Here is a 27,307-nt window from a genome sequence, read left to right on the forward strand (position 1 = left end):
CCTCTTGAAGCAGTACCTTCCAGGATCCTATATATCATTGAGCTATGACAGTTAAAGTGGTGCCACACTGCATTAACTCTGCAGTGCAGATGCATCCTAGGTAACTCAGATTAAAATAGATAAACCTGTAACACTTTCTAGCCTTTCAAAGCGACACTGATTACTGGGTTGCTGTGAGTTTTCCGGGCTTTATGGCCATGTTACAGAAGCATTCTCTCCTGACATTTCACCCATATCTATGGCAGGCATCTTCTGAGGTTGTGAGGTTTGTTGGAAACTAGGCAAGTGGGGTTTATATATTTGTGGAATGTCCAGAGTGGGAGAAAGAACTCTGTCTGTTGGCGGCAAGTGTGAATGTTGCAATTGATCACTGATAAGCACTGAATAGCCTTGCATCTTCAAAGCATGTGGACAATTTCAACGGAAAGGAGGAAATCATGAAAATGAACAAAATTTGGCTACCAGTAGTAAGAAAAAAACTCTAAAATCAGGACAGTAAATAAAATACAACACTCTGAAAACGAATCCCAGACAAGAAACAATCAGGGCCAGCTAATCACCTACCAACAAAGGATTCCCCCAGGCAGGAAGCAGCCAACTTTTGAAGCTGGACGGCTATTCAATGCTAATCAAAGTGATCAATTGCAACTTGCCTCAAACAGACAAGAATTCTTTCTCTCGCCCTGGACATTCCACAGATATATAAACCCTATATGCCTAGTTTCCAGCAGACCTCACAACCTCTGAGGATGCCTGCCATAGATGTGGGCGAAACCTCAGGAGAGAATGCTTCTGGAACATGACCCTGCAGCCCGGAAAAATCACAACAACCCAGTGATTCCGGCCATGAAAGCCTTCAACAACATATCCAGTGATTAGCTGGTTCTTAATCAGGAATGTTTGACTCAGCCTAAGGCTCGCCCATTTCCCCAGCTATTCTGAGAATTTCCCATTTCTCCAGGCTCCTGGCATTATCTTCACATACATTTGCTGTAAAGTGCAAAACTGCCCCCAAATCACAGGAGGCTTTTTCATAAAATACTCATAAAAGCTAAGAGAGACCACAAAAGCCAGCTAGTCCAGTTCAGACCTTGCTCAGAATTTTTTCATTTCACAACAGGTAACAATTGTTTTAATTTTTTGGATTGCTGCTGGTTAGTTTATGTGATTGGTGGTTTCCAGGATATACAGAGAATGAGCTGAATGTAATGTTAGCAGTAAGTACATTTTGTTTTTGGCACCATCAGAATGCTCTTTTTAAAAGTTTTCTCAATCTGGGATGCACCTACACTGCAGTTTGACCCCACCTGCTATGGCTTAATGCTATGGAATCCTGGGAGTCGTAGTTTTACAACCCTCCTCTGCCAAAGAGTGCTGTTATTCACCAAACTACAATCCATGATTCCATAGTATTGAGCCATGGCAATTAAAAAGTGGTGTCAAACTGCACTGATGCTACAGTGGAGATGCACCCCTGGTCTTCCCCAAACCCTTATATGAACTAGAAAGCCCATAATAAAACAAGCTCAACCTAGTGCTATCAGATTGGGAAAGGCCATCCTAAATATGAAATTTCATTTAACAATCTGATGGGTAAGGGCCTTTAAGAAATGATATGTGAATTTCAGCAAGAGCTGCAGTTGTATATTAAGACTGATTAGTAAATCAAGGACAGAATTCTTAAATTAAAATATTTCTGGTGCCACTTGAGCATATACAGAATATTTTTTCTATATACTCTGTCTTCCATTCCCTATCAGGGTATGAAAAATGATAGAGCACATGCTTTGCTCATTTAATTCAATAGAAGTTAGTTAAAGTAAAGGTAAAGATTTCCCCTTGACATTAAGTCTAGCCGAGTTCTACTTTGGGGGGTGGTGCTCATCTCCATTTCTAAGCTAAAGCCAGCATGGTCCGTAGACGCCTCCTAGGTCATGTGGCCGGCATGACTGTATGGAGTGCCGTTAACTTCCCGCTGAAGCAGTATCTACTGATCTACTCATATTTGCATGTTTTCGAATTGTTTGGCAGAAGCTGGGGCTAACAGCGGGAGCTCACCCTGCTAAGTGAATTTGAATCAGCAAGTTCTGCAGCTTAGCAGTTTAACCCATTGCACCACGGCAGCCCCTTTCTGCTTCAGTTAATTAGTTCTGAGTACATTCTTAAAAAGACGGACATAGGTTGAGACAGTAAAAAGTTACAATAGATTTACGTTTCAGCAGACATAAGGAAGGCATGGGTCCAGCTAAATAACCTGATTTCAGATTAATATCTCTATATTTACCAAAGACCTCAAACCACATAATCCACTGAAGCAGAAGAGGGATGGAGACAACAAGCAATGACAAGAGAAGAAAAAAGGGGAAAGTTGATCTAACAGTTTACTTATGTCCCTAGTAGAGTATATAATAAATACTCTAAAGGATTACAAAGGGATCCATCCCAAATATTAATGTGTAACAGTATACAATGGAAACCAGAATAAAATGGATAGAGGAGAAAATCTGAAGACGGTAACGACACTGCCTGCTCCCTAGAAACACATGCAGGCCAATTTATCTACAAAATGGCATTTCTGGTCTAATGGCTTTAATGCTCAAGATACTGCAAGGAAGACTCCAGCAATACATGGAGCGAGAGTTGCCAGATGTGCAAGCTGGGTTTAGAAAAGGCAGAGGAATGAGAGACCAAATTGCCAATATCTACTAGATAATGGAGGAAGCCAGGGAGTTTCAGAAAAACATCTATTTATGCTTTATTGGCTATTCTAAAGCCTTCGACTGTGTGGACCATAATAAATTGTGGCATGTTCTTGGTGGTATGGGGATACCAAGTCACCTTGTCTGTCTCCTGAGAAATCTGTATAAGACCAAGTGGCCACAGTAAGAACAGACCACAGAACAACAGACTGGTTCAAGATTGGGAAAGGAGTACGGTAGGGCTGCATACTTTCACCCTCCCTATTCAACTTGTATGCAGAACACATCATGAGACATGCAGGGCTTGACAAATCCAAGGCCGGAGTTAAAATTGCTGGAAGAAACATTAACAACCTAAGATATGCAGATGATACCACTCTGATGGCTGAAAGTGAGGAGGAGCTGAGGAGCCTTATCACCAAAGTGAAAGAAGAAAGTGCAAAAGCTGGGCTGCAGTTAAACATCAAGAAAATCAAGATCATGGCAACCACGCCTATTGATAACTGGCAAATAGAGGCAGTGACAGACTTTATATTTCTAGGCTCGAAGATCACTGCAGATGCAGACTGCAGCCAGGAAATCAGAAGACGTTTACTTCTTGGGAGGAGAGCAATGGCCAACCTTGATAAAATAGTGAAGGGCAGAGACATCACACTGGCAACTAAGGTCAGCACAGTGAAAGCAATGGTATTCCCCATAGTAACCTATGGTTGCGAGAGCTGGACCATAAGGAAGGCTGAGCGAAGGAAGATAGACGCTTGTGAACTCTGGTGCTGGAGGAAAATCCTGAGAGTGCCTTGGACCGCAAGAGGATCCAACCAGTCCATCCTCCAGGAAATAATGCCCAACTGCTCACTGGAGGGAAGGATATTAGAGGCAAAGATGAAGTATTTTGGCCACATCATGAGAAGACAGGAAAGCTTGGAAAAGATCATGATGCTGGGGAAAATGGAAGGAAAAAGGAAGAGAGGCCGACCAAGATGGATGTGAAGTGACTGGCATGAACTTGAAAGAACTGGGGGCAGCGATGGCCGACAGGGAGTTCTGGCGTGGACTGGTCCATGAGGTCACAAAGAGTCAGAAGCGATTATGTGAATGAAGAAGAGGCTTTAATGTTCTGCAAGGGTCATGGCTGTTTGAGGGTTCGGCAAATAAATCAAGCCCTCGCCCCATTCTATTTCATTACATGATGCCTCCCCCCTTTCCTTTTCCCTTTTGGGTGCTCTCCTATCCCAGCCCTTCAACTGTTTTCAAACTACAAAACCCTCTCTAAGGCTGAATCTACACTGCCATATAGCGTAGACCCATATAAAGCATTTCAATGCAGTTCAAACTGCATTATATGACAGTGTAGATCCAGTCTAGTTTTTCCTTTTGCCAAAGGCAGAGGTCGTAACAACAAGCATATTTACCTGCCTAACAACACGAGTTTTGAGATATTTTTCACCCAAAATTAATCCTGAGGCATTTTTGTTTTACTGAATCTGCCAAAGGAAGAGTTATGGTAGAGTAAAGGTTTATTTTGAGTGTTAATCAGCAAATTTAGTGAGCTAAAGGACAGTTTTGATGAAAACACCAACAAGCTAATAACACACTAACCAAGTAGCTATTTCCAATCTTTGCTGCATTTACAAAGTGCTTCTAAGGGAACTCTATGGATTTTAAAGTATTTAGAGAAATTTAGTTTCCCATTTTTTATTTAAATTTTTTTTTTGAATGGACACATATTTGCTGGATAACACATGATTCACAGTTGAGTTCAAATCTCAAAAGTCAATACCTCAAAATAGTATACAGTGCAATCTGGGCCAGACACTAAGCGTGGTATTCTTTTTAAGAACCATTGTATGTATGCGTGTTTCCATTTCATACTTACCACAGCTATATTTTATATTTCAGAGTTAGCAGCTGGGGCTACTAGAAATTTGAGATCAGATTTTTCATAATTATTTTTGCAATCCTTGATATAGCTATGCTAAGTTAGCTACTTGTTGCTAAGGGAACATTAATGCACAGCCAAATTTGTGATGGGATTAAATGAATATATTACTTGAGAGACTGGAAGAATTCCCATTGTTCTCCTGTCAGCAGGGAACTTTTCTTTTGGCAGGTTTTTGCATAATGACAGTTTGCTGAAGAATAGACTTTCAGCCGGGGCTATTGTATTTTTATTGATGTGTTTTAAAATTGCTCTGCATTCATTATATTTTAATAATATAACTTCTTTAACTATATTTTAATATTATAACTTGCCCCATTTACTGTACCTTTTTAGTTAATTTTATGAGACACTTCTGAGCCTCTATTTTGGAGAGGAAGATAAGAAATCAATCAATAAAACAAACAAATAAATATAGTTATGTCTATGTGCCCTGCACACGGGTTCCAAGGTGCTTAGACACGTCATTAGTGTGGATTGCAGCACAGATTGCACAAAGGTCAGAATGAAAGTGAGATTTTTGTTACTGTTATTGCAACAAGATATCCAGACATAGTTTAAAGAATTGATTTTTGTAGAGATCTTGCACTTTATTTTTGAGTTTAAAAATGTCTAAAGTGATTTGAGGCCTGGGATGCAGAATTGAAGCAGCACAGGAAAGGGGTGCTGTGCAACAACCCAATCAGAAAATAAATCTCAAGATATTGTGCTTTATTCCCAGATAAACTGATGTAAGATTGTTGCACTGCTAGTAAATAGACTTGTAATTAATAAACATGGGAGTTGGATGTTTGCTTTGTTGGAGAGACACTGTACCTAAACCACAACTTCAGATGAAAATAACCATATTTTGAAACAGTTGAACTATTGTAACTATTTTGCTTAAAACAGTCATTAATTTTAAATGTCAAGATAATTTTGAATCTACCTATGGAAGCATTAAGTTGTACTATGTATACAGAATTGGCAACTCTTGAATGTTTGTGTAAACTCTAATATGAATAAAATGTAAATATATTGAGCTCAATGCAATATTGTGCTAGTGCACCTTTTCCCCAGCATTTGCTCAAAACATTCCATATGGTTTTCTGGCTCTCTAGAGCAGATTATGAGGTTTCAAGGTGACTTCAAGAGGGTAAGGCAATTCCTCTCTATCTGTTTCCACTGATGGATTTTCTTGTCAGCAGAAAGACATTGGATCCTGGCCATTTGCACACTTAATTCTAAACATATCCACACTGTAATCATACGTATATACTGTATTAAGAAACTTTTTTTTTGTTTAGAGTAGCATATTCCAAAGAACATGGGAATGGAAGATGAGAGGGAATTGCTGTTGATAATTCTATCACATCAGCTTTGATTTCTGACAATCTGATCAATGTTAGAATGTCAAGGCACCCTATCATCAACTCAAGTGTTGCAGACTCAGGGCTGTCACGTTTTTGATTGAGTTTATCCATTTATAATGTGGTCTTCTTTTCCTACCACTTTCTAATTCACTAAGCATTATTGTCTTTTCTTGTGAGTTAGGTCTTCTCATGATAGGTCCAAAGTACGACAATCTCAGGTTAGTCATCTTGGTTTCTTGGGAGATTTCAGGTTTGATTTGTTCCAGGACTCATTTATTGTTTGTTTTTTTAGCAGTTCGTGGTATCTATAGAAGTCTTCTCCAGTGCCACATTGCAAATGAATGGATTGTCTACTATCAGCTTTCTTTGTTGTCCAACTTTTACAATCATATAGAGGAATGGGAAATATGGTGGCGTAAACAATCCTATGTTTAGTATAAAATGATATATCTTGACATTTCAAGATATTGTCTAGTTCCTTCATAGCTGGTCTTCCTAGTCATAATCTTCTTCTGATTTCTTGAATGGAGTCTCATTCTGATGAATGACTAAGCAAAAGTATGGAGAGTCTTAAATGTTTTAATGTCTTCATCATCTACTTTAAAGTTATGTAAATCTGCTGTGACCATTATTTTTGTTTTGTTATGTTCAACTGTAAACCTGCCTATGCATTTTCTTCCTTGATTTTCTTCAGTAATCATATCATATCCATATCATTTGCACATCTTAATTTTCCTTCTTCCAATATTCACATTTCCTTCCCATTTCTTCTTCCATTTTTTTGTATTCTGTCATGAAGGTAGCTTCTTGTTCTGGGTACAGGTTCCACATCAGGATACTCAAATGATGTGGCACACCCACTTCTTTAAGAGCAATACATATTTCTTATGATCTACATAAAAGGCTATGCAGCACAGACTGATTTTTCTCTCTCTGAAAGTCTTTACTTGAGCTACTGAACTTGGTGACCAAAATCCAGGGAGCAGAATGAGTTCCTGCTGTTAGTCCCAGCTTCTGTCAACCTAGCAGTTTGAAAACATGCAAATATGAGTAGATCAATAGGTACCGCTCCAGCGAGAAGGTAACGGTGCTCTATGCAGCCGGCTCTTCGGCTTAGAATTGGAAATGAGCACCAGAGTCAGGCATGACTAGACTTAATGTCAAGGGAAACTTTATCTTTACCTTTTACTATGGGATATTTTAAACCAGGCATGGGCAAACAGCCAGTAGACTGTTAGGGATTGTGGGAATTGAGGTCCCATGACTATTTTTGACTCTGAAGCTCAAAGACACTTTAATCTTTGTATTTCTTCCTTATAATCACACATACTTGTTAGCAATGCATCTGCATTGCAAGTTACTGTTGACTAATAATCATAATAATGTATAATATGTATTTATTATATATATAGAGAGAAGGGGGTACAAAAGTCACAAAGGTGTCTGATGTCTTCGTAACTTTTCACAACTTTTTACAAGTATTGTAATTTGCCAACCTATCAGCCCCCGGTGGCGCAGCGGATTAAACCTCTGAGCTGCTGAACTTGTTGACTGAAAGGTTGGCAGTTCGAATCCAGGGATCGGGATAAGCTTCCGTTGTTAGCCCCAGCTTCTGTCAACCTAGCAGTTTGAAAACGTGCATATGTGAGTAGATCAATAGGTACAGGTCTGGAGGGAAGGTAATGGCACTCCATGCGGTCATGCTGGCTATGTGGCCTTGGAGGTGTCTATGCACAATACTGGCACTTCGGCTTAGAAATGGAGACGAACACCAATCCCCAGAGTCGGACACGACTAGACTTAATGTCAGGGGAAAACCGTCACCTTTTATACTCCCCAGAAGTAGGCAAAACAAGACTATTATACATGGAGATGAATGGAGTCAGACTGAACATTAAACTAAAATAAACCAGGGTAAGAAGAGGATAACTTTTATTTACTTGACTGTCATTGTGCAAAAATCAATCATTGTGAAAACACAGAAGCAAATCTAAAGTTTTCATATATTCTTGAAAAATTGAGTACAAAATTCCTTAAGATTCCCTATGCAAAATTTTAAAAAGGGAAGAAAAAAAGTAATCTTGTCACACATTTACAACAAAGCAATTTATTTCACCACAGACTTTTTCTTTCCATAGCCCACATCTTCAAATGCATTGGAAGACATGGCTTTTGATCGAAGACAGGTTATGATGAAATAAGGTGGTTAGTCTTCAAAGTGCCACATAACTACTTGTCTGTTCCCCTTTTCTTCCCTGTTATGCTTTTACAGAGAAGGCCCTGACTTTAGGCAAAGTCAGAAAACTGCCTCTGGTGGCAAATGTTGGAAGACAGCAGTGGCAGCTCCACATAACTATTCCTTTAGGACCTTTGAACTTTCTTGGGAGGATGGGACACTGGTGCCACCCCAATCTGCACCCTTAATTTGTCATTTTCTGGTGTTATGGGAGCAGCAACTCCCTTGACAAGTACTGCAGCAAAATTATACTGCCAGTCTGCCAGGCATGAAATGGAAGGTAGGGTGGAGTAGCCTGCCTTTTCCATCATAAGACTAAAATGTCATGGACCAACCTTGCCAAGTACAGTTTTTCTAGTCTTATGCAAGTCAGTAGACCACAATTTAACACACACAAGTATTACAACTTGGTGGATTTTAAACAGTTTCCCTAAGTTTGCTGAATTACAGCAATTATGTCTCATTTTCACGAATTGTTGATTTGAAGGAAGTGATGCTGTTACAGAGCAGCTGAGCTTCCAAGAATCACCAAGCCGAGACACATGATCCCAGAAGTGGAACGGATGAGAAGGCTAAAGGCATACTTCCTGCATCAATACACATTAGTCTCAGAAGTCATCCATGTTTCACAATGACATTATAAAATCTATGGGTGCAACCGTATTATAGCATTAATGCAGTGATATTTGAACTACCATGGCTCCATGCTGTGGAACCCTGGGATTTGTAGTTTGGTGAAGCACTAGCACTCTTTGACAGAAAAGGCTAAAGACGCTGTGAAATGACAAGCATTGAGCCATACCAGTTAAAGTGGTGTCTATCCGCATTCATTCTACAGTGTAGATACACCCTTTGTCTGGAGGTCAACCCAAAAACAGTTAGCAACAACACATGCCTGGATTGTTCCATGACCAGGCCTAGTTTACATTAAGATTGCTTAGACTTTATTTCTTTCTGCTCCAAGTCTGATACCAAAAAAGGGTGCATCTACACCAATTATGGGCAATCTTGGGCTGTTAGGAATTGTGGGAGTTGAAGGCCAAAACACCTGGAGGGCCCGTTTGTCCACTCCTGATCTACACTGTAGAGTTCATGCAGATTGAGACCACTTTAGCTATCATGGCTCAATACTATGGAAACATGGGATGTATAGTTTTACAAGGACTTTAGGCGTCTCTTCCAAAAAGTGCTGGTGCCTCACCAAACTACAACTCTCAGCTCCCCTTAGCATTGAGACATATCAGTGAAAGTGGTGTCAAACTGCATTATCCCCGAAGTGTGGATGCAAGATGAAAGGATGCCTGTTGAGCCCCTTCCAGAGCAGGCTGAGGAAAGGACTTTGGAGAATGGCAATGGAAGTCACCTGTGCAGGCATGGGCAAACTTGGGCCTTCCCTCCAGGTGTTTTGAACTTCAACTCCCACCATTCCTAACAGCCTACCGGCCCAAGTTTGCCCATGCCTGTGCTAAGTAATAACTCTCTGGCTGGCTGACACCCCAGATAGGAGAAGCAGGAAAGGTAGGAGCCGTACTTTGTTTGGCGGCGCTGTCAGGGCTGACGGGTTTGGGCATGAGTCCTACCAAGGCTGCAGACTTCAGGGCGCTTCCATAGCCGGCCGCCAAGTTTTCCGAGGCCCTCTTGGCCAAAGAGAGGAGGGGCGCCGACCAGGCCGGGCCTTCCACGCCCCGCTCCGGGCCGTCGCTTGGGAGCTCGGAAGTGTCGGGTGCCTCGGCCCCGCTAATGACTTCGAAGGCCTCTTTTTGCTCCGGCGGGACGCCTTCCGCTCCCTCCCCTTCGGCCATCTTGGCTTGGGGGGTCACGTGACACGCGCGTCCCAAGAGGGAGCCTCTTCCTTCCTGCCCTGTAGGGTGGATGAATGAATGAAACGTGACGTCACGTGAACTGCCTTGGCTCCATGCTAAGGAATCCTGGGAGTTGTAGTACTTTGGGGGGGGGAGGCCCCAGTCCTCTTGTGCAGAGAAGGGCATGGGCAAACTTGGGTCCTCCAGGTGTTTTGGACTCCAACTCCCACGATTCCTAATAGCCTCAGGCCCTTGCCTTTCCTCAAAGGATTCCCCCAGGCAGGAAGCAGCCAGGCTTTGAAGCTGCCAGGCTATTCAATGCTAATTAAGCTGGCCAATTGCAACATTCACATTTGCCTCAGGCAGAGAAAAGTTCTTTTTCCCACCCTGGGCTTTCCACAGATATATAAACCCCACTTGCCTAGTTTCTAACAGACCACAACTGGGTTGTTGTGCATTTTCCAGGCTGTATGGCCATCTTCCAGACCTTACAACCTCTGAGGATGCCTGCCTTAGATGTGGGCGAAAGGAGAGAGTGCTTCTGGGGCCCCTTCCATGCAGCTGAATAAAATCCCACATTTTCTGCTTTGAACTGGGATATATGGCAGTGTGGACTCAGATATTCCAGTTCAAAGCAGATATTGTGGGTTATACTGCCTTGATATTCTGGATTATATGGATATTCAGTGTGGAAGGGCCCTGAAACATGGCCATATAGCCCAAAAAACTCACAGCAACCCAGTATAAAGACTGCGAATCATGAGCTTTTACTGCCATCTAGTGAATTAATCTAGTCAATTACATTGTTTGTTCAAGATCCTTGCACAAAAGAAGAGACAAGGAATGGTATTTGCAGTAATGTATGGAAATTGGCTTTCTCTGGGTGGACAGTTAATGGCCAAGGAATGATTCCGCAATTTTAACATTGCACTGTTTTTCACACATTCCCTACGGATGTGGTCTGCAGTGGATATATTCGTGGGAAAGGATTCTGCATACCACCTATCTGTGTGGAGGCAGCTGCGCAACCTAGCTTTAAAAATGGAATTCATGAAAGTCTTGGCTCTTTGGATGTAATGCACTCACATGGTTCAAATTAAATAGTCATCTGATTAAAATTACAATAATTAATTCAAGTAGTTATCCGATTGAGAGCCAGCATGTTGCAATGGTTTCTATGTTGGGTTATGACTCTGGAGGCCAGGATTTGAATCCCTGCTCAGCCATTGAAACCTACTGGGTGGCCATGGGCAAGTCACACTCTCTCAGCCTCAGAAGAGGTAAAAGCAAATCTGCTCTGAACAAATTTTAGACTCAGATGGACTCAGATAACCCAGGGCCCTTCCACACAGCCAGAATATCAAGGCAGAAAATCCCACTTTATCTGAGTGTGGACTCAGATAACCTAGTTTAAAGTAGATATTGTGGGATTTTCTGCTGTGATATTCTAGATTATATGGCTGTGTGGAAGAACCCTGAGTTAGCATAAACAGTGGGAAGGCTAATGGGGATTGCAATCCAACAACCCCTAGGGTCATAAGATAACCTCACCTGATTTACATTCTAGCATAAACAAGAAATTATACTTCGTTTCAGTGTGGAACACAGCTGAGAAAGGGGGAAAAATATCTGTTGTTCTCATGCCAAGCAGTGGAATTGCCATAATGGCAAAACATTGTCCTGCAACTTCCATATTCCTTCTGCCAGCATTTCCATGGAGAATTGGCCAGGCCGGCAGGTGTTCTCAAACCTTTTCAGCCGTGGAGCCCTGTTTGAAGCAAAAGTTTCTTGTGGAGCCCCAATAAATGTTATATATTATATTATATATTACACTAGCTGTGCCCTACCACGCGTTGCTGTGGCCAATTGGAATTGCACTGAATAGCGTCGCTGCTACTAAGCCTGGGCGCTTTCTATATAGGGGCCTCCTTGCTTGGGCTGGTTGAATGGAACGGAGTGGCCTGATAGCTTCCAAACTTGAGGGTTTTTTATGTAGGGGAAATATTGGTTTGACAGGTTGAAGAGGAGTGAGTAGTCTTGGTGGTTTGAAGCCTGGCTGCTTTCTACCTTGTGGAATTGTTGGTTGGCCAGGTCGAATAGGAATGAATAGTCTGAGTGCAGGAAGTATGAATGTTGCAATTAGTTACCTTGATTTGTATTGAATGGCCTTGGAGGTTCAAGGCCTGGCTGTTTCGTGGTTGAGGGAATCCTTTGTTGGGAGGTGTTCCGTCCCCCAGGACGATGGTTTGCCTTACCTATTGGTCGTTTGTTTGTTTTCCCTCCTTTGGATTTTGTTTCAGCCTCTGGCTGCAAAAGCCCAGGAAAAGTGACTTGGAGTCTGCAAGAGCTGGCTGCAGTTTTCTTTGCAATGATTGGTCAAAGAGTACAACATCTTAGGACCGCCCTTTTTTACCAGGGTCTAGTCTCCATTTTGGAGCCTCATTTTGGCTATAGTCTTCCAACGTGCTGCAGCTGTGCAAAGCTAACTGGGACAAATCATCCTCAAAACCAGGCCAATCTAAGCCTATCCAAATTAGATAAGTATTGAATTATACTGATCTGGAATAGGAAATCTAGTTAGAGGAGCAGGGTTATTCCGTCACTTCTAGAACTAATCTTTGCTGTAAAGATAGGGAAGGAAAGAGTTTCTCCTTCTAATATAGACAGCGTGATTAGGGTATAGTGGTTTTATAATCACCTTTGCCTTCTGGAACCAGGGATAATTCCGCAACTAAAACCTATAGAAATTTGTTTCATTTTCTGTAACTTTAAGATCTGTGCCAGGTTTACAACCTTGTATGAATAAACATCCTTTTTTTGAAGTTTTCCAGACTCAGTCGTTCAATATTTTTAGGACAGCTTATAGGGATTTGCAGTTCGCCCGGATAAAGGACGGCACGTTTCAGCTTTATAGTTTTTTTATTGTCTGGCGAACGGCACAGTTTTGAGGGCGATCAGCGGTTTTCCGCTTGAGTTAGCCTGCACGGCCATAGAGACTTTGATTTTGTTGGTCTGTTGCAGTGAAGCTTGCTGCCAGGCCGAAAGGCAAGTGAGACAGTGGGGCTCCATTCCTTTAGCCTCTGCAGTATCCTGCTCTTCAGCTCGCGTGTGTGCGCGTAGCCCTGCGGCTGTTTCTGCAATTGCACGGCTGTGCAAAACCCAGCAATCTACCCCGAGCTCCTTCGGTGGCAGGTATCGAGCCGCGGAGCTCCAGCAGCAGTCTTTGGACTCACACGGAGGTGGTGAGTCCAGAAGCACCAGGCCGGGACCCAGATAAGCCTGGCAACTCCGAAAGAAAGTTCTGGCTGAGTCTTCACAGTGGCTAGGATCTCGGCCGGGACAGTCGCCTGGCGGTGGTGACCTGCCTCATCATCCTGCGGTGGTGACCTGCCTCATCGTCCTGCGGTGGTGACCCGTTTCATCGACCTGCGGTGGTGACCTGTTTCATCGACCTGCGGCGGTGACCTGTCTCATCGTCCTGCGGTGGTGACCTCCCTTCACAGCGGGGAGGAGGCGTCTCTTCTCTCCTCCTTTCCAAAGCCAGCCTCGGTGCTCCTTCGGCGGCAGGCCTCGAGCCGCAGAGCACTAGGTGCTTGAAAATTTGGCGAAGTCGCCATTTTGGCAGTTTACGTCACTCGGGCAAGGGAGGTATCAAGTGGCAAGTTGCTGTCAGTTGGCATTTTGCAGCTTGCCCACCAAAGTCTGGCGCCAAAGGTCACAATCTTTGTAAAGTATAGTTACTTAGTGATATATATTGCTATGGTTAAGTGCTGTGCATTGTATTATATATTGCATTTGCTTTTATTGTAAATTTACTTGCAGGTATATTGCATTTGCCTTTGTTGTAAATTTACTTGCTATTAAGAATATATAATGTCTATGCAATTTCAAGATGATACAAATGGTATATCTCCTTCTGAGGCTGAAATTAGGAATGAAAGGCCCCAAAGGATAAAGCACCCTTCAGCCAAGATGCTAGCCCATCTAATAGATGAAAAGGAGCTCCTCCATGTGAGGTTAGGTTCGGCATGGGAGCGCATTGTAACATTAATGGGCAGAATAGAGAGCTTGGGTATTACAAGGGTGCCATCCATATTACAGACAGACCTTGAAGAGACCTTCGGTCTTTGGAGGGGTTTGGTGTCTAAGATAGTCCAGGTCCTCGAGCGCATTAACGCCAAGGATTCAGAGTTAGAAATAGTGAGTGTTTTAGCTGACACTAATGAGAAAGAAAATAGGGTGAGGGCAATCCTAGCTTCCTTATGCAGCCATGAGACCAATCTTTTAAAATCACCTGCTGTGGCACTTAGTCTTAAGTCCAACCGCTCTAGCCAGGTATCTAAACTAAGGGAGCGTGCATCGTCTAAACACAGCCACTCTAGCAAGTCTTCTGCTGCTGGGAGTGCCATCTCTTCCCTAGCTGCCTTGCACATTAAGGAGGCTGCACGTCTGGAGCTGCAGAGTAAAGTGGCGGGGGTGGAGGCTGATGCTAAGGCAGCTGATCTCACCCTTCCCTTTAAAGAAGAAGAGCAACGACTGCAAATAGAACAGGCCCATAGACAAAGCGAAATGCAAATAGAACAGGCCCATAGACAAAGCGAAATGCAAATAGAACAGGCTCGTATAGAGATGCTTAGAATAAAGATGGATGCCGCAGCCAAAAGGGTAAGGGCTGAGACTTTGGCCAAAGCCCTAATTGAGCCACTCACAGAAGAAAATGTAAGCCAGTTACCAATACAGGATCCTTCTGCCAAAGTGTTTGCGCACCTTGGCAGCATGAACAGCCAGTTTTCGGATGAGGAACAGGAAGACTTCTCTCCTTACCCAGAGCAGGGCCCCAAAGTCACTTTTGAGTTTCCTGCAGAGCAGAGCGTCATAGCGGGGAGCTCACCCTTGCTCGAGCTACCTGTGCCTCCTGCTAAAACCCTAGGTCAGTCAATCAGGGCCTCAAGGCCGAGTGCTAGTTGGCCCCTACAGACAGCTGCACAGGGAGCCATCGATTCGTCAGTGGTCGATGTTATCCCTCCAAGAGGCCAAAGGTTGACGCAAGGTGCACGGTGGGAGTCCACTCCACAACAGCAAACTCCTCAATTGTTCCCTTCGACGCCAGAGTCCCAGCTTGTCTCCATCATCAGAAGCCCCAGAAGAGATCTTAAGGACAAGGGTGTCGAAAAGTTTTCGGACAAGCCTGAGGAATTTCTTCTCTGGAGGGCCACCTTCCAGAGAGCAATCAGAGACTTAAAGTTATTGCCTGAGGAAGAACTGACTCTTCTGGCTGCATGGTTGGGCCCAGCCTCATCCTCACAAGTTAAGAAGATCTACGCAGCCCACGTAGCCGATCCCGACAAAGCCCTGGAAAAGGCCTGGGCCAGGTTGCAGCAGAGGTATGGGGCCAGCACAGAGATTGAAGCATCTCTTATGGACAAGCTCCAAAGGTTCCCAGCTTTAAAACTCAAAGACTTCAAACTCTTGTGGGACCTCAGCGATCTCCTTACGGAATTAGAGTCGGTCAAGGAGAATCCAGAACTGCCCGGTTTGAGGTGCCTCGATCAGCACCTGTCCCAGAGGCAGATCTTGACCAAGCTGCCCTTCACTTTGCAAGAACGCTGGGGACAGGAGGTCTTCAACTACAAGGAGGCCCACTCCCAGGCATACCCTCCATTTTCTCATTTGGTCCAGTTCATCACCAGGGCGGCCAGAGAAAGGAATGATCCACAGACGGGCCTCCCCACCTTATACCAAGGGACCCAGCCAGAGAAGGCACCTAAAGTGGAGAAAAAACCATCCAGAGAGGCCAAAAGACCGGTTAGTGTTAAGGTTGTTGAAACTCAGCACAGGGCCAACGAATCCAAGTCAGAGGTGAAGGAGGTGCTCTGCCCCATTCACCAAAAGCCTCACAGTTTGGCCAACTGCCGGGAATTTGGCAAGAAGCCTTATAAAGAAAGACAACAGATTGTTCAGAAGCTGGGCATATGTTTTAGGTGCTGTGGAGCAACTCTTCACTTTGCATCCAACTGCAAAGAGGACGTCAAATGCGCAAGGTGTAACAGCCTTAAGCATTGCACCGCGATGCACAACTCTGACGCTGTCTCCCACGCCAAAGGGGACACGTTTTCCAAAAAAGGGTCATCTACTGAAGCCACCAACACGCAGGCCGCGTCATGGATGCAGGAGGATGCTCCATCGGTCGCCTGCACTAAACTATGCTCTGACGCGCACCAGCTTAGAGTCTGCCATCCCATCTGCCTAGCAGATGTATATCCAGCCAGAAGACCTTGGCTTAAAAAGAGACTTTACGTGGCTTTGGATTCACAAAGCGACGCCTCCCTGGCGACTCCAGAGTTTTTCCAACTGTTTGACATAAAAACCCAGACGGTCGACTACACCATGTCCACCTGTGTAGGGAAGAAGAAGTTGCAGGGTCGCATAGCATCCGGCTTTGTTGTCTCCTCTTGTGACCAGAAGAGACTGTTCGAGTTACCAGACCTCATTGAGTGTTCCTCTATTCCCCGGAACAAAAGGCAGATTGTCACCAGAGAAGTCGTGGAAGCCCATCCTCACTTGCGAAGGCTGAAGAACGCCTTACCTGCTTTCCGTCCAGATGTGGACATTGCCCTTCTGCTTGGTGCGGACTGTCCGAACTTGTTCTATGTGAACGACCAAGTTAAGGGACCTCCAGGGGCGCCCATTGCTCAGCTGCTACCACTAGGCTGGACAGTTACAGGCCCAGTGTGCATAAATAGGATGCACCCTCCATCGTCGGTGGGCACTCGTCAAGCGCACGTGCTTCAAGGCAGTCGCCCCACACTAATGCATAGCTGTTTGAGTCATATCTCGGTCTATTGTCAGGGGATAACACCAGAGTATTCTTCCATCTTTGAAGTCTCCGAAAGGGATGAAACTACAGCGCTTTCCAAAGATGAACAGAGGTTTTTAGAGATCATGAACTCTCAAGTTTCCCGGAGTCCAGAGGGAAATTGGATAGCCCCTCTGCCTTTTAAAGCAGAAAAACCCACTTTGCCAAACAACATGACCAAGAAATTTAAGGTGTATGTGGCTAATAGAATCAACAACATTCTATCTAGTTCTACGCCTAGCCAGTGGCACCATGTCGCCACCAGCGACAACCCAGCTGACATCGCTTCCAGAGGAGCTTCAGCTCAACGAGTGTTAAGTTCAAGTTGGCTGACAGGCCCCAGATGCTTGACCGAAGTCAATTTTCCATCAGCCTTTTCTCCCACCGAAAATACAGAATTGCCCGAGTCCGTTCCAGAGGTGAAAGTTTGCAAGATGACCACAGAAATCAAGATGGGCCAAAGATCTTGCCTGGAACCACACCGTTTTGAACGTTTTTCGGAGTGGCACAGTCTTCTTAGAGCAGTTGCTAGGCTTATACATCGTTTAGCTTGCAAAGATAGTGAGCCTTTACAGGTCCAGGATATGATAAAGGCTAAGAGCGTCATATTCAAGTCAGTGCAGAGATCTGTTTTCAAGCAGGAAATAGCTAGGCTAGAGCAAGGGCTCAACATCCCTAATCAAAGTCTTCTAAATGAGTTAAACCCATTTCTAGACAAGGAGGGTATTTTGAGAGTTGGAGGAAGGTTAGCCAAAGCTAAACTCAAGGTGTGCATAAAAAACCCCATCATCATACCCCCTAATAGTCACACTGCATTGCTGCTTGTTCGGCATCACCATGAAAGGATCCATCATCAGGGTAGAACTCTAACTGAGGCAGCCCTTAGAAATGAAGGTCTGTGGGTAGTTAATGCCAAAAGGTTGGTCAACAGTTGTATTTTCAAATGTGTTAAATGCAGGCGCCTTAGGCGAAACTGTCAAAATCGGTTAATAGCAGAACTACCTCAGGATAGGACTTTGACAGACCCACCCTTTTCCCATGTGGGAATCAATGTGTTTGGTCCTTGGGAAATTGTTACCAGTGACCCTGAGAACTTACAACCACTGACTCCTGCACTTATTTTGACACAAAAGGTGCCAGGATGGAAGGACATCATGTTGCCAGTTCCGGACGGAACTCACCGTGCCCTGTGGAAACAGGTGCAGTCCTTGGCCAACCACTTTTGGAAAAGGTGGAAAGCTGAGTACTTAAGCCAGCTTCAAGCTAGAAGAATCTGGCAAAGCCCACAGGACAACATTGAGGTTAACAACGTTGTGTTGTTAAAGGACAAAGACTCGCCCCGCCATGCGTGGCCCATGGGCATTGTATTAAAGACCTTTCCTTGCCCGGACGGTAAGGTCAGGAAAGTTCAATTAAAGACTTGCAACAGAGACAAAGTGTCCATTTTGGACAGACCAATTAGTGACCTCGTGTTGCTTATTGGAGATGTTTAAAGTTCTAGTGTTTGTATTGTCATATGTGCAAATGTGTTTGTATTTTGGGGTGGTAAATTCCCGCATCCATTACACAAAGCTACTGTTTTATGATAATTGTTTTAGTAGCAGCATCAGTACATACTGGCATGAGCACCCGTATTATCGCAACTCTCTTCATTAGCTCAATAGTGCAGATTTTCCGAGCAGTGGTCGCAGGGTGACACTTCATATATCCTTATAACCCTGGTAAATATATAATATTAAATAAACTATATAATATTAAAAACAGACAGACACTGATATCTGAGGACATGATTTCATTTTCTTTTATATGAACTTTGGCCAAATAATAGAATCAAAGTTGGAAAGGACTGCAAGTCCAACCTTCTGCCATGCAGAAATATACAATTTAAGCACTTGTGAGAGATGGCCATCTAACCTTTGTTTAAAGATCCAAAGGAGAAGAGTTTGCCACTTGCAGAGCAATCTGTTCCATTCTAGAACAGCATCAAGCAATTCTTCGTAAGTGAAATCTCTTTTCTTATAATTGGAAGTCACTGTCTTATGTTCTCTTATTCATCGCAGCAGCAGGTAAGCTCATCCTATCTTCCACATCACATCCAGATTTTAAAGATGGCTGTCATATAGTCAACTATTGTTCTCCAGGCTAAACTTATCCAGCTACCTAAACCATTCTTCATATAGTTTGTTTTGTCATCTTAGTTGCCCTCCTCTGAACATGTTCTAGCTATTCAAGATCCTTCTGCAATGATGGTATCCAGAAATTGATAGAGTGTGATATGAGTAAAGCAAAATAAAGTGGTAGCATTACTTCTCTTGTTTTGGAAGCTATATTTCTGTTGATGCAGCCTAAAAATGCATTGTTTTTAAATCCACTGCATTACACTATGGACTCATATTTATCTTGTGAATTACTAAAACCCCTAGATCATTTTATATGTACCACTATCCAATATTGGTGCATTTCATTTTTTCTGTCTAAATATAGTACTTTTGTTATTTATTTATTATTTATTAGCGACATTTATATCCCACCCTTCTCACCCCGAAGGGGACTCAGGGCAGTTTACAAGTATATATACATACAATATATTATATTATATTGTTGAACTATTTTTGAACCTTCCTTGTTATTGACACCAAGTTTATTGGTCTGCAGTTGCTTGAGTTTTCTAGCCAGCATCCATATTATATTTTTTGTATTAATGTATTTGAAACCTGAAAAGTGGAAAAATTAAGGCATCCACTCACATATTTGTTCAATTTTTTATTCCAATAAAGTGACAATAGTGTATTATTTTTGCTAGAATATTTGGCATTTATAGAAAGCCTTATTTATGATTCAGAAAGTCAAATGGTCATCTTTGAGTTCTGGTTACCCAGAAACCAAGTTTTTTAATATTCATAAAGCTTTTCCAGATGCAGTATTAAAATTCATTTGGAGTAGCCATTTAATACCATAAAAGGAGATGGTGTATAACTGACTTAGAAGCACACCTGCTTCTTCTGGACTTAATAAAAATCAGGATAAAAATATCCTTAAATTAAGGAGAAGGGATATGAGATTTTGAAGAGCTGAAGCGAAAGATTCTGAATCTCTAGTTAGAAGGGAAAAGATTATGTCTGTGTAGAGCTCTTTTCTCAAGCATTCAAAGAACAAGGAATTTATTACTTCATAAAGATTCATAGAACAATTCATATGAAACAAACTTTTTGAAATTAATTTTTAAATCCTTCCTCTGGGATAGTTTGATCTTTTTCAATGAATGCTTTAGATGTTATACTGTTTTATTATATTAATGTTGTTTGGAATGCAAATGAGTGGGGGCATCATTTGGAAGAGATATATTGAGTTCATAGTGACTAGGGGTGGTTCCAGACAGCACTTTAACCCGGGAGCAACCGTGTTTCAAAAAGACCCAGATTTTTCCAGCTGACAAATTATTTCGGAACAAAGCAGGGTTTTCTTGCTTTGTCCTGTAAGCATTCTTTTTCTCGGAGGCAACATTTGGACACCCCAGGGAAAAATAAGGGAGGGCGTGTACTATAGGTGCTGTCTGGATGTGTCCTTGGATGAAGAACATCCCTGCCCCTTCTGGAACAGTTAGAGCTTGGAAATGTTACGTTTTGGGGAACTATACCCACAACTCCCAGTAGTTATACTAGATGGGGAATTCTGAGAGTTGTAGCACCAGTTCACTTTTCCAAGGTGTTTATCATACAAGACTAAATCAAGAAATAGTTTTCTAAGATCTACAGAGATACTCGCAGGAACACCTCAGCAAGCAAGAGTCCAAAAGTGGCAGGCTAAAACCCAGAACCTCAAGCCATGGCTGATACTGAATGAGAGGCTCCCTCCTGGACACACAGAAGACTGGGTGATTTGGAAGGCACTGAACAGACTGCAGTCTTGGACCACGAGATGCAGAGCCAACCTTAAGAAATGGAGCCACAAAGTGGAGTCCACTACATGCGAGTGTGGAGAAGAGCAAACCACAGACCCCTTACTACAATGCAGTCTGAACCCTGCCACATGCACAATGGAGGACCTTCTAATAGCAACACCAAAGGCACTCCAAGTGACCAGCTACTGCTCAAAAGACATTTAGTATAATGCCAAGTTTTTAACTTTGCGTTTTTAAATACATTACAACTGTACCCCCGGTTTGCTTCTGACATGATAAATAAATAAATAAACCATATAAGACATGGAAAGATAACATGCAGACAATGCTACCTTTTGCAGTACTGGTGCAATGCCAGTTTAACAGTTTTGCCTCCTCCATTTGTTTTTTTAGCTTTCTGATGTTGAAAGTAGCTGTGACTCCTTATTGTTACTGGTCGGGGAACTTTATATGTACACAATTTCATAAATTTCTTTAAAAAACTCGTTCAAAACTTTAAAAAACCCCTTTGTTAAGGTAGGAATTTCAGAATATTCTTCATGTGCACCCACCTCCATTCTTCCTGCTTTACAATTTTCAAAGCAAACCTGCATGCAGCTCATGGTTGGAGCTGAAGTACTGATTTATTCCATAGCTGCTAAATCACTGACACTTTCCCCACATGTTCAGATAGAAATCAAAGTTAATTTGAATCTGTGTCCCATGTATAAAATATCCCTAGGATCGGGGTTGAGGGTGGGGGAGCAGTGCTTCCAGTGGGTTCCAGTTAATTAATTAATCTCCCTAGATAAAATGCAAAGCTATTATGACTAGTACCCAATTATGACAATTTATCTCACCCCTTATCTCAAACCATCCATATTAGTTGCCAGTAGTACATTTTGAGGAAGCACATCTGACATTTTAACTATGTATTGTGGGAATGAAAACTTCCTCTGACAGTTGTGGACTTTTTTTTCTATACAGGTTGAATATCCCTTACCCAGAAATCCAAAATGCTCCAAAATCCAAAGTTGTTCATAAGGGTATCTGAGATAGGGGCACTTTTGCTTTCTGATGGTTCTTGGCACACACAAAAATGGTTTTCCCCTGACATTGAGTCTAGTTGTGTCCGACTGTGGGGGTGGGTGCTCATCTCCATTTCTAAGCCGAAGAGCCGGCATTGTCCGTAGACACTTCCAAGATCATGTGGCCAGCATGACTGCATAGAGCGCCGTTACCTTCCCACCTGAGCAGTACCTATTGATCTACTCACATTTGCATGTTTTCAAACTACTAGGCTGGCAGAAGCTGGAGCCAACAGTGGGAGCTCACCCCGTTCCCTGGATTCAAACTGCCGACTTTTTGATCAGCAAGTTCAAATGCACCACTGGGGGCTCCATTATTAAACATACTGCATATAAAATTACCACTGGGATGCGTGTATAAGGTGAATATGAAACAAAAATGAATTTTGTGTTAAGACTTGGGTCCAAAACACCATAGAAACACTAAGGAATCAAAGAGCTGGAAGAGACTACGAGGTTCATCTGCCATACAGGAATACACAATCAAAGCATCTCCAACAGATGGCCATCCAGCCTCTCCTTAAAAACCTCCAGAGAAGGAGACTCCACCACACTCTCAGGCAGCATATTTCACTGCTGGATAGGCCTGATTATCAGGATGTTTTTCTTAATGTTTTGGTGGAATCCCGTTTCTTGAAATTTGAATCTATTGCTCTGTGGCCTGGTCTCCAGATCAGCAGAAAACAAGCTCGCCGCCTCCTCAATGTGACATCCTTTCATATATTTAAACATGGTGATCAGGTCCTCTTTCAGTCTTCTTTTCTGCAAGCTCATCATGCCTAGCTCTCTAAGCCTTTCTTCATAGGGCTTGGCTTCCAAACCATTGATTATTTTGGCCGCCTGTCCCTGAATCCACTCCAACTTGTCGATATCCTTCTTGAATTGTGGTGTTCAGAACTGGACACAGTATTCCAGGTCAGGTCTGACCAAAGCAGAATAGAGTGCGCTGTTGACTTTCCCTGATCTAGACACTGTATACTGTTGATACAGATTAGAATGGCATTGGCTTTTTAAGCTCCCGCATCACCCTAAAAGATCTCTCATTACGTATAGGCAAAATAAAAAAAAATCTAAAATCCAAAACAATTCTTATTCCAAGCATTTTGGATAAGAGATGTTCAACTTACACCTTCTTTAGTGTGCTCTCATTGTTAGCTCAGGGACAGAGAAGAAAACTTCCAGTAGGTGTCACTGTTGCCTTTCTGCATTTCCCTGATTGTGACTGGACATCTTCTGAAGGACCACATGGAATGGGCTTTGCTGTGCCACTGCTTTAAAAACCAAAACGCCAAAGCCCAACAGTTTCCATCAGCTAATTCCCACCCACCCCATTACATCTTATATAAAGTAGATTTTAAAACCCTCCTCTTTATTCAGGCTTTTTCTTCCCTCACAACAAATATTACAGTAATAAAAAGAACAATTCCCGCAGTGTCTAGATTATACTTCCTTTTCATTCCCCTAAGACATACTGTTAGCCAAATTGAAAAGTTAAAGGAGAATAGGGGAATTTTTTAAAAAGAAAAAGAAAAGAAAAAGGGAACACTAATGAGTCTAATAGATATCTAAATGTGTCATGGTAAAGCCTCATATTCTTCCAGATATTTGCTCTAAATTGTCAGCAGTCTCATATATTTGGTAAATTAGGATTGGGAAAAGAGTACGGCAGGGCTGTATACTCTCACCCTACTTATTCAACTACAAAATAGGGTCTACAAAATAGCACATCCAATCAGAGCTGTATGAGCTGTAATCAAGGTCACTCGGATCTGTATTCAAACCCAGTCAGATTAAATATTGAGACCATTTTAGAGACAGCTGAACACCATACAAGAAGGAGACATCAAGAAAAAGAAAAATTCAAGAGCCTCAGTTTGGCCAGAACTGTGTCTATCTCTCAAAGACTTTACCTCTCCTCATAAAGACTTTGTAGTGAGACTCAGGAGGAGTCCATTAAGAAATTCCTGTTTGATTCAACTATATAGTCTCTAATCTGTTACCTGCTCAACCAGTTCACCTTCCAAGTAGTTAAGATAGCGTGGGGCAGAACAGGAGGGCCAGGTTTGGTAGAAGCTAAGGGTGCATCTAAAGCAGGGGTCCGCAAACTAAGGCCCGGGGGCCACATCGAAGCCATTTATCCGGCCCCCATGATGGCGGCTCCCTCCTCCTCCGCCTTTCCCGCCTCCTCCCTCACCTGTTGTGCGCCTTCTAAAGCTTTGCTTGTTTATAATGGTATTTTAATTATTATTTAATGAATAATTTACCAAGGGGTGCTTTGCCAGTGCTTTTGGGCACAAAGGCAAAAGGGGGTTGGACTAAATGGCCCAAGGGGTCTTTTCCAATCCTCTTCATTATTATTATTATTATTATTATTATTATTATTATTATTATTGGCACAAAGACACAGTATAACAGCAAATGAGATATATAAATATGCTGGATTTGAACACTTCCCCAGCGTTTAGGACTGTGTGATGGATGACGATGATGATGATGATGATGATGATGATGATGATGATGATTAACAACACTGAGGCTGGGTGGCCATCTGCCAGGGGTGCTTTGCTTGTGCTTTTGGAGCACAAAGGTAGAAGGGGGTTGGACAAGATGGCCCAAGGTATCTCTTCCAACCGTCTTTATTATTTTTATTATGATTATGATTAACATTGAGGCTATATTTCTTCCTGTTTGGGTTTTTTTTACTTCAAAATAAGAGATGTGCAGTGTGCATAGGAATTTGTTTATAGGGTTTTTTTTCAACTATAGTCCGGCCCTCCAACAGCCTGAGGAACCATGAACTGGCCCCCTGTTTAAAAAGTTTGGGGACCCCTGATCTAAAGCCTCATCACACTAGAACATGAGTCCGCTTTAAATCCGGTTTCTGCTTCCTGCAGAACTCTGAGGTTTGTAGTTTGCTGAGCTGTTTAAAGCCCCCTCCCTAAAGCGGATTTAAAGTGGATCCAAGCTCTAGTGTAATGAAGTCCCTACACTGCATAATTTATGCAGTTTGATACCACTTTTAACAACTCAATGCTATAGAATCCTGGAGTTGCAGTTAGGAGAGGTACCGTGCCTCCTTTGGCTAAAAATGTTTAAGACCTTGTAAAATTGCAGCTCCCAGGATTCCATAGCATTCCGCCATGGCAGTTCAAGTGGTCAAATCACATTTGGTCCCAGGGTGTGTATGCACAATTTAAAGTCACCATTAGTGGCATGGCTTAGTTAGATCCCATTTGTCAGAACAAGTTTTGTATGTCCTTGTCTTTGCAAACCATGTCAGACCTTCAGTTGGTTCAAAAGGCTACAGCAGTTTTGAATCTGGCTTGTTATAGTCAGCATGGAAGTTCCTATATGACAGGTTTACTGATTTACCTGTCTGTTTCAAGGCAGAATTCAAAGTGCTGCTTATGAGCTATAAAGACCTACACAACTCGGAGAGCCATATTCTCCCATTCAACTTTGCTCGAGGATTGAGATCTTTGAGGAGTGACCTTCTCTTGCAGCCCTCTCTTCAAAGGCCTGTTGGTGAAGACAGGCATTCTTGGGCCAAACTATGAGAAAAGAGAATCTATCTAAACAGTAGGAAGAACTTACTGATGGTCAAAGCTTGTAAGAAGAGGCTGGATAGTCATATGTCTGGAGTGCTTTGATTCTTCAATGGCAAGGATTAGACTGGATGACTCTCGGGGTCTCTTCCAACTCTATGATTCTGTGATTTCAAACTAAACATGGCCAAGCTGGTCCCTTTTTCCATCAGTCTTCACTGGGAAATTGTTTTTTTTTTTTTAAGCAAGCAATCCATTGGCAGTTAAGCCACACAGGGGAGAGTGCTGCCTCTGAAAATTACTTTTTAAAATTGTATTTAAATTTGTCAGAATGGAGCTCCTGGTGGTACAGCAGATTAAACCACTGAGCAGCTGAACTTGTTGACCGAAAGGTTAGCGGTTCAAATCCGGGAGCGGGGTGAGCTCCTGCTGTTAGCCCCAGCTTCTGCCAACCTAGCAGTTCGTAAACACGCAAATGTGAGTAGATCAATAGGCACTGCTCCAGCAGGAAGATAACAGCGCTCTATGCAGACATGCTGGCCACATGATCTTGGAGGTGTCTATGGACAACGCCGGCTCTTCGGCTTAGAAATGGAGATGAGCACCAACCCCCAGAGTCGGACACAACTAGACTTAATATCAGGAGAAAATCTTGTCATAATGCTTTAATTAATATGTTTTATGTTCTTAGCCTGTACAGTGTTCCCTCACTTATTGCTGGGGTTAGGTTCCAGGACCACACGCAATAAGTGAAAATCCGTGAAGTAGGGACACTATATTTATTTTAGTAGTTATATACACTATTTTAAGTCTTTATCAACCAATCGTGTGTTGATAAATGACCTCTTTCTCCTCTTGTTGCCGCTTGGGCTCCTTTTCTCTCTCTTTGGCTTCACCTTCCTTCCTTCCTTAGGCTGTAAATTGTAATTTTTGATGATTTATAATAGTCTTTTAGAGTTTATTGAAAAACCGTGAAACAGCGAATCCGCGAAAAGTGAACCGTGAAGTAGTGAGGGAACACTGTACTTTTAAAACGTATTTCACTATTCACTCCTTTAAAAGCTGATAAATTTTCTATACTGAGCACTAATAATTTTATGAGAAACTACAACAGAGAATTCTGGCACAGAAACGGCTGGCCAAATGCACTAAAAGTCATGATTCCTGTTTCCAGATGTCCCTGGTTCAACTAGGGATATGGAGAGGGAACTTATCTGCAATGAAGCTTGCCTGCTGTATAGACTTGCCCTTGCCCCCACCTTTTCAATAGCTGTGTATAGGAAATTTCAGCCTTATATACTAAGCTACACCTGCTAGAGTTGCTTGATATACCTATCTGCTGATAGGTGTCAGAGCACTATCTTCTTTTGAATGCAGCCACCCTGAAGTACAAGGAAACACATGGAGACATTTGCTAAGAGGAGAAACCAGCACAAAATCTGAGAGAGAATAATGGGATTTTTTTTGGCAGAATCTACAAATGGTGTTGAGGCTTTTTGTTTTTGTGGATTTCTACTTGTGATATTTTGTAGTGATGTTCTCAGACTGTGTTGTGGGATGAATGGGATGCTATTAGAAAGTGTCTCCAGCCTTCCTCTATTGATTGGCTGCAAAGAGTTATGGCCAAGCCATGTCAACTCCATAGTCTATTTTCATCTATCCTAGTACTCATAAAATGCTTTTTCTGATGTCTTCCACTGTTCTGTTGTTGGAGCAATGGACACTAAAACCCCTCATATTTTCTTTTATATCCTCACTGGGGAAATTCTTCATGATTTATAGGGAAGCTCTTGATGGTTTCAGCCATAAATAATAAGAGCCTAACTAATGTTTCATTCCAGTTGCCTGTGTGTATATGTTTGGTTTTCAGAGGCTAGAAACATCCTTTTTTAGAAACAGCAACTTCTAGG

The 27,307-nt window shown here is 42.6% G+C and overlaps 1 protein-coding gene across 2 annotated transcripts in view; it reads right to left on the reverse strand.

Moving 5' to 3' along the window:
* The window catches only part of rufy1 (RUN and FYVE domain containing 1), a 37,639-nt gene extending 27,581 nt beyond the window's left edge, over window positions 1-10,058 (reverse strand). Inside the window, exon 1 of one of the 2 annotated variants that reach the window (XM_062973877.1) lies at window positions 9,758-10,058. In XM_062973877.1, coding sequence (XP_062829947.1) covers window positions 9,758-10,028 — 271 coding nt within the window. In that variant the 5' untranslated portion in view covers window positions 10,029-10,058. The remainder of the gene's footprint in view (window positions 1-9,757) is intronic. The other variant, XM_062973880.1, reaches the window with a different exon arrangement.
* Window positions 10,059-27,307: the final 17,249 nt, after the last annotated feature.

Source organism: Anolis carolinensis, chromosome 2, assembly GCF_035594765.1.
Source record: "Anolis carolinensis isolate JA03-04 chromosome 2, rAnoCar3.1.pri, whole genome shotgun sequence".
In the NCBI taxonomy this organism is placed as follows: Eukaryota; Metazoa; Chordata; class Lepidosauria; order Squamata; family Dactyloidae; genus Anolis; species Anolis carolinensis.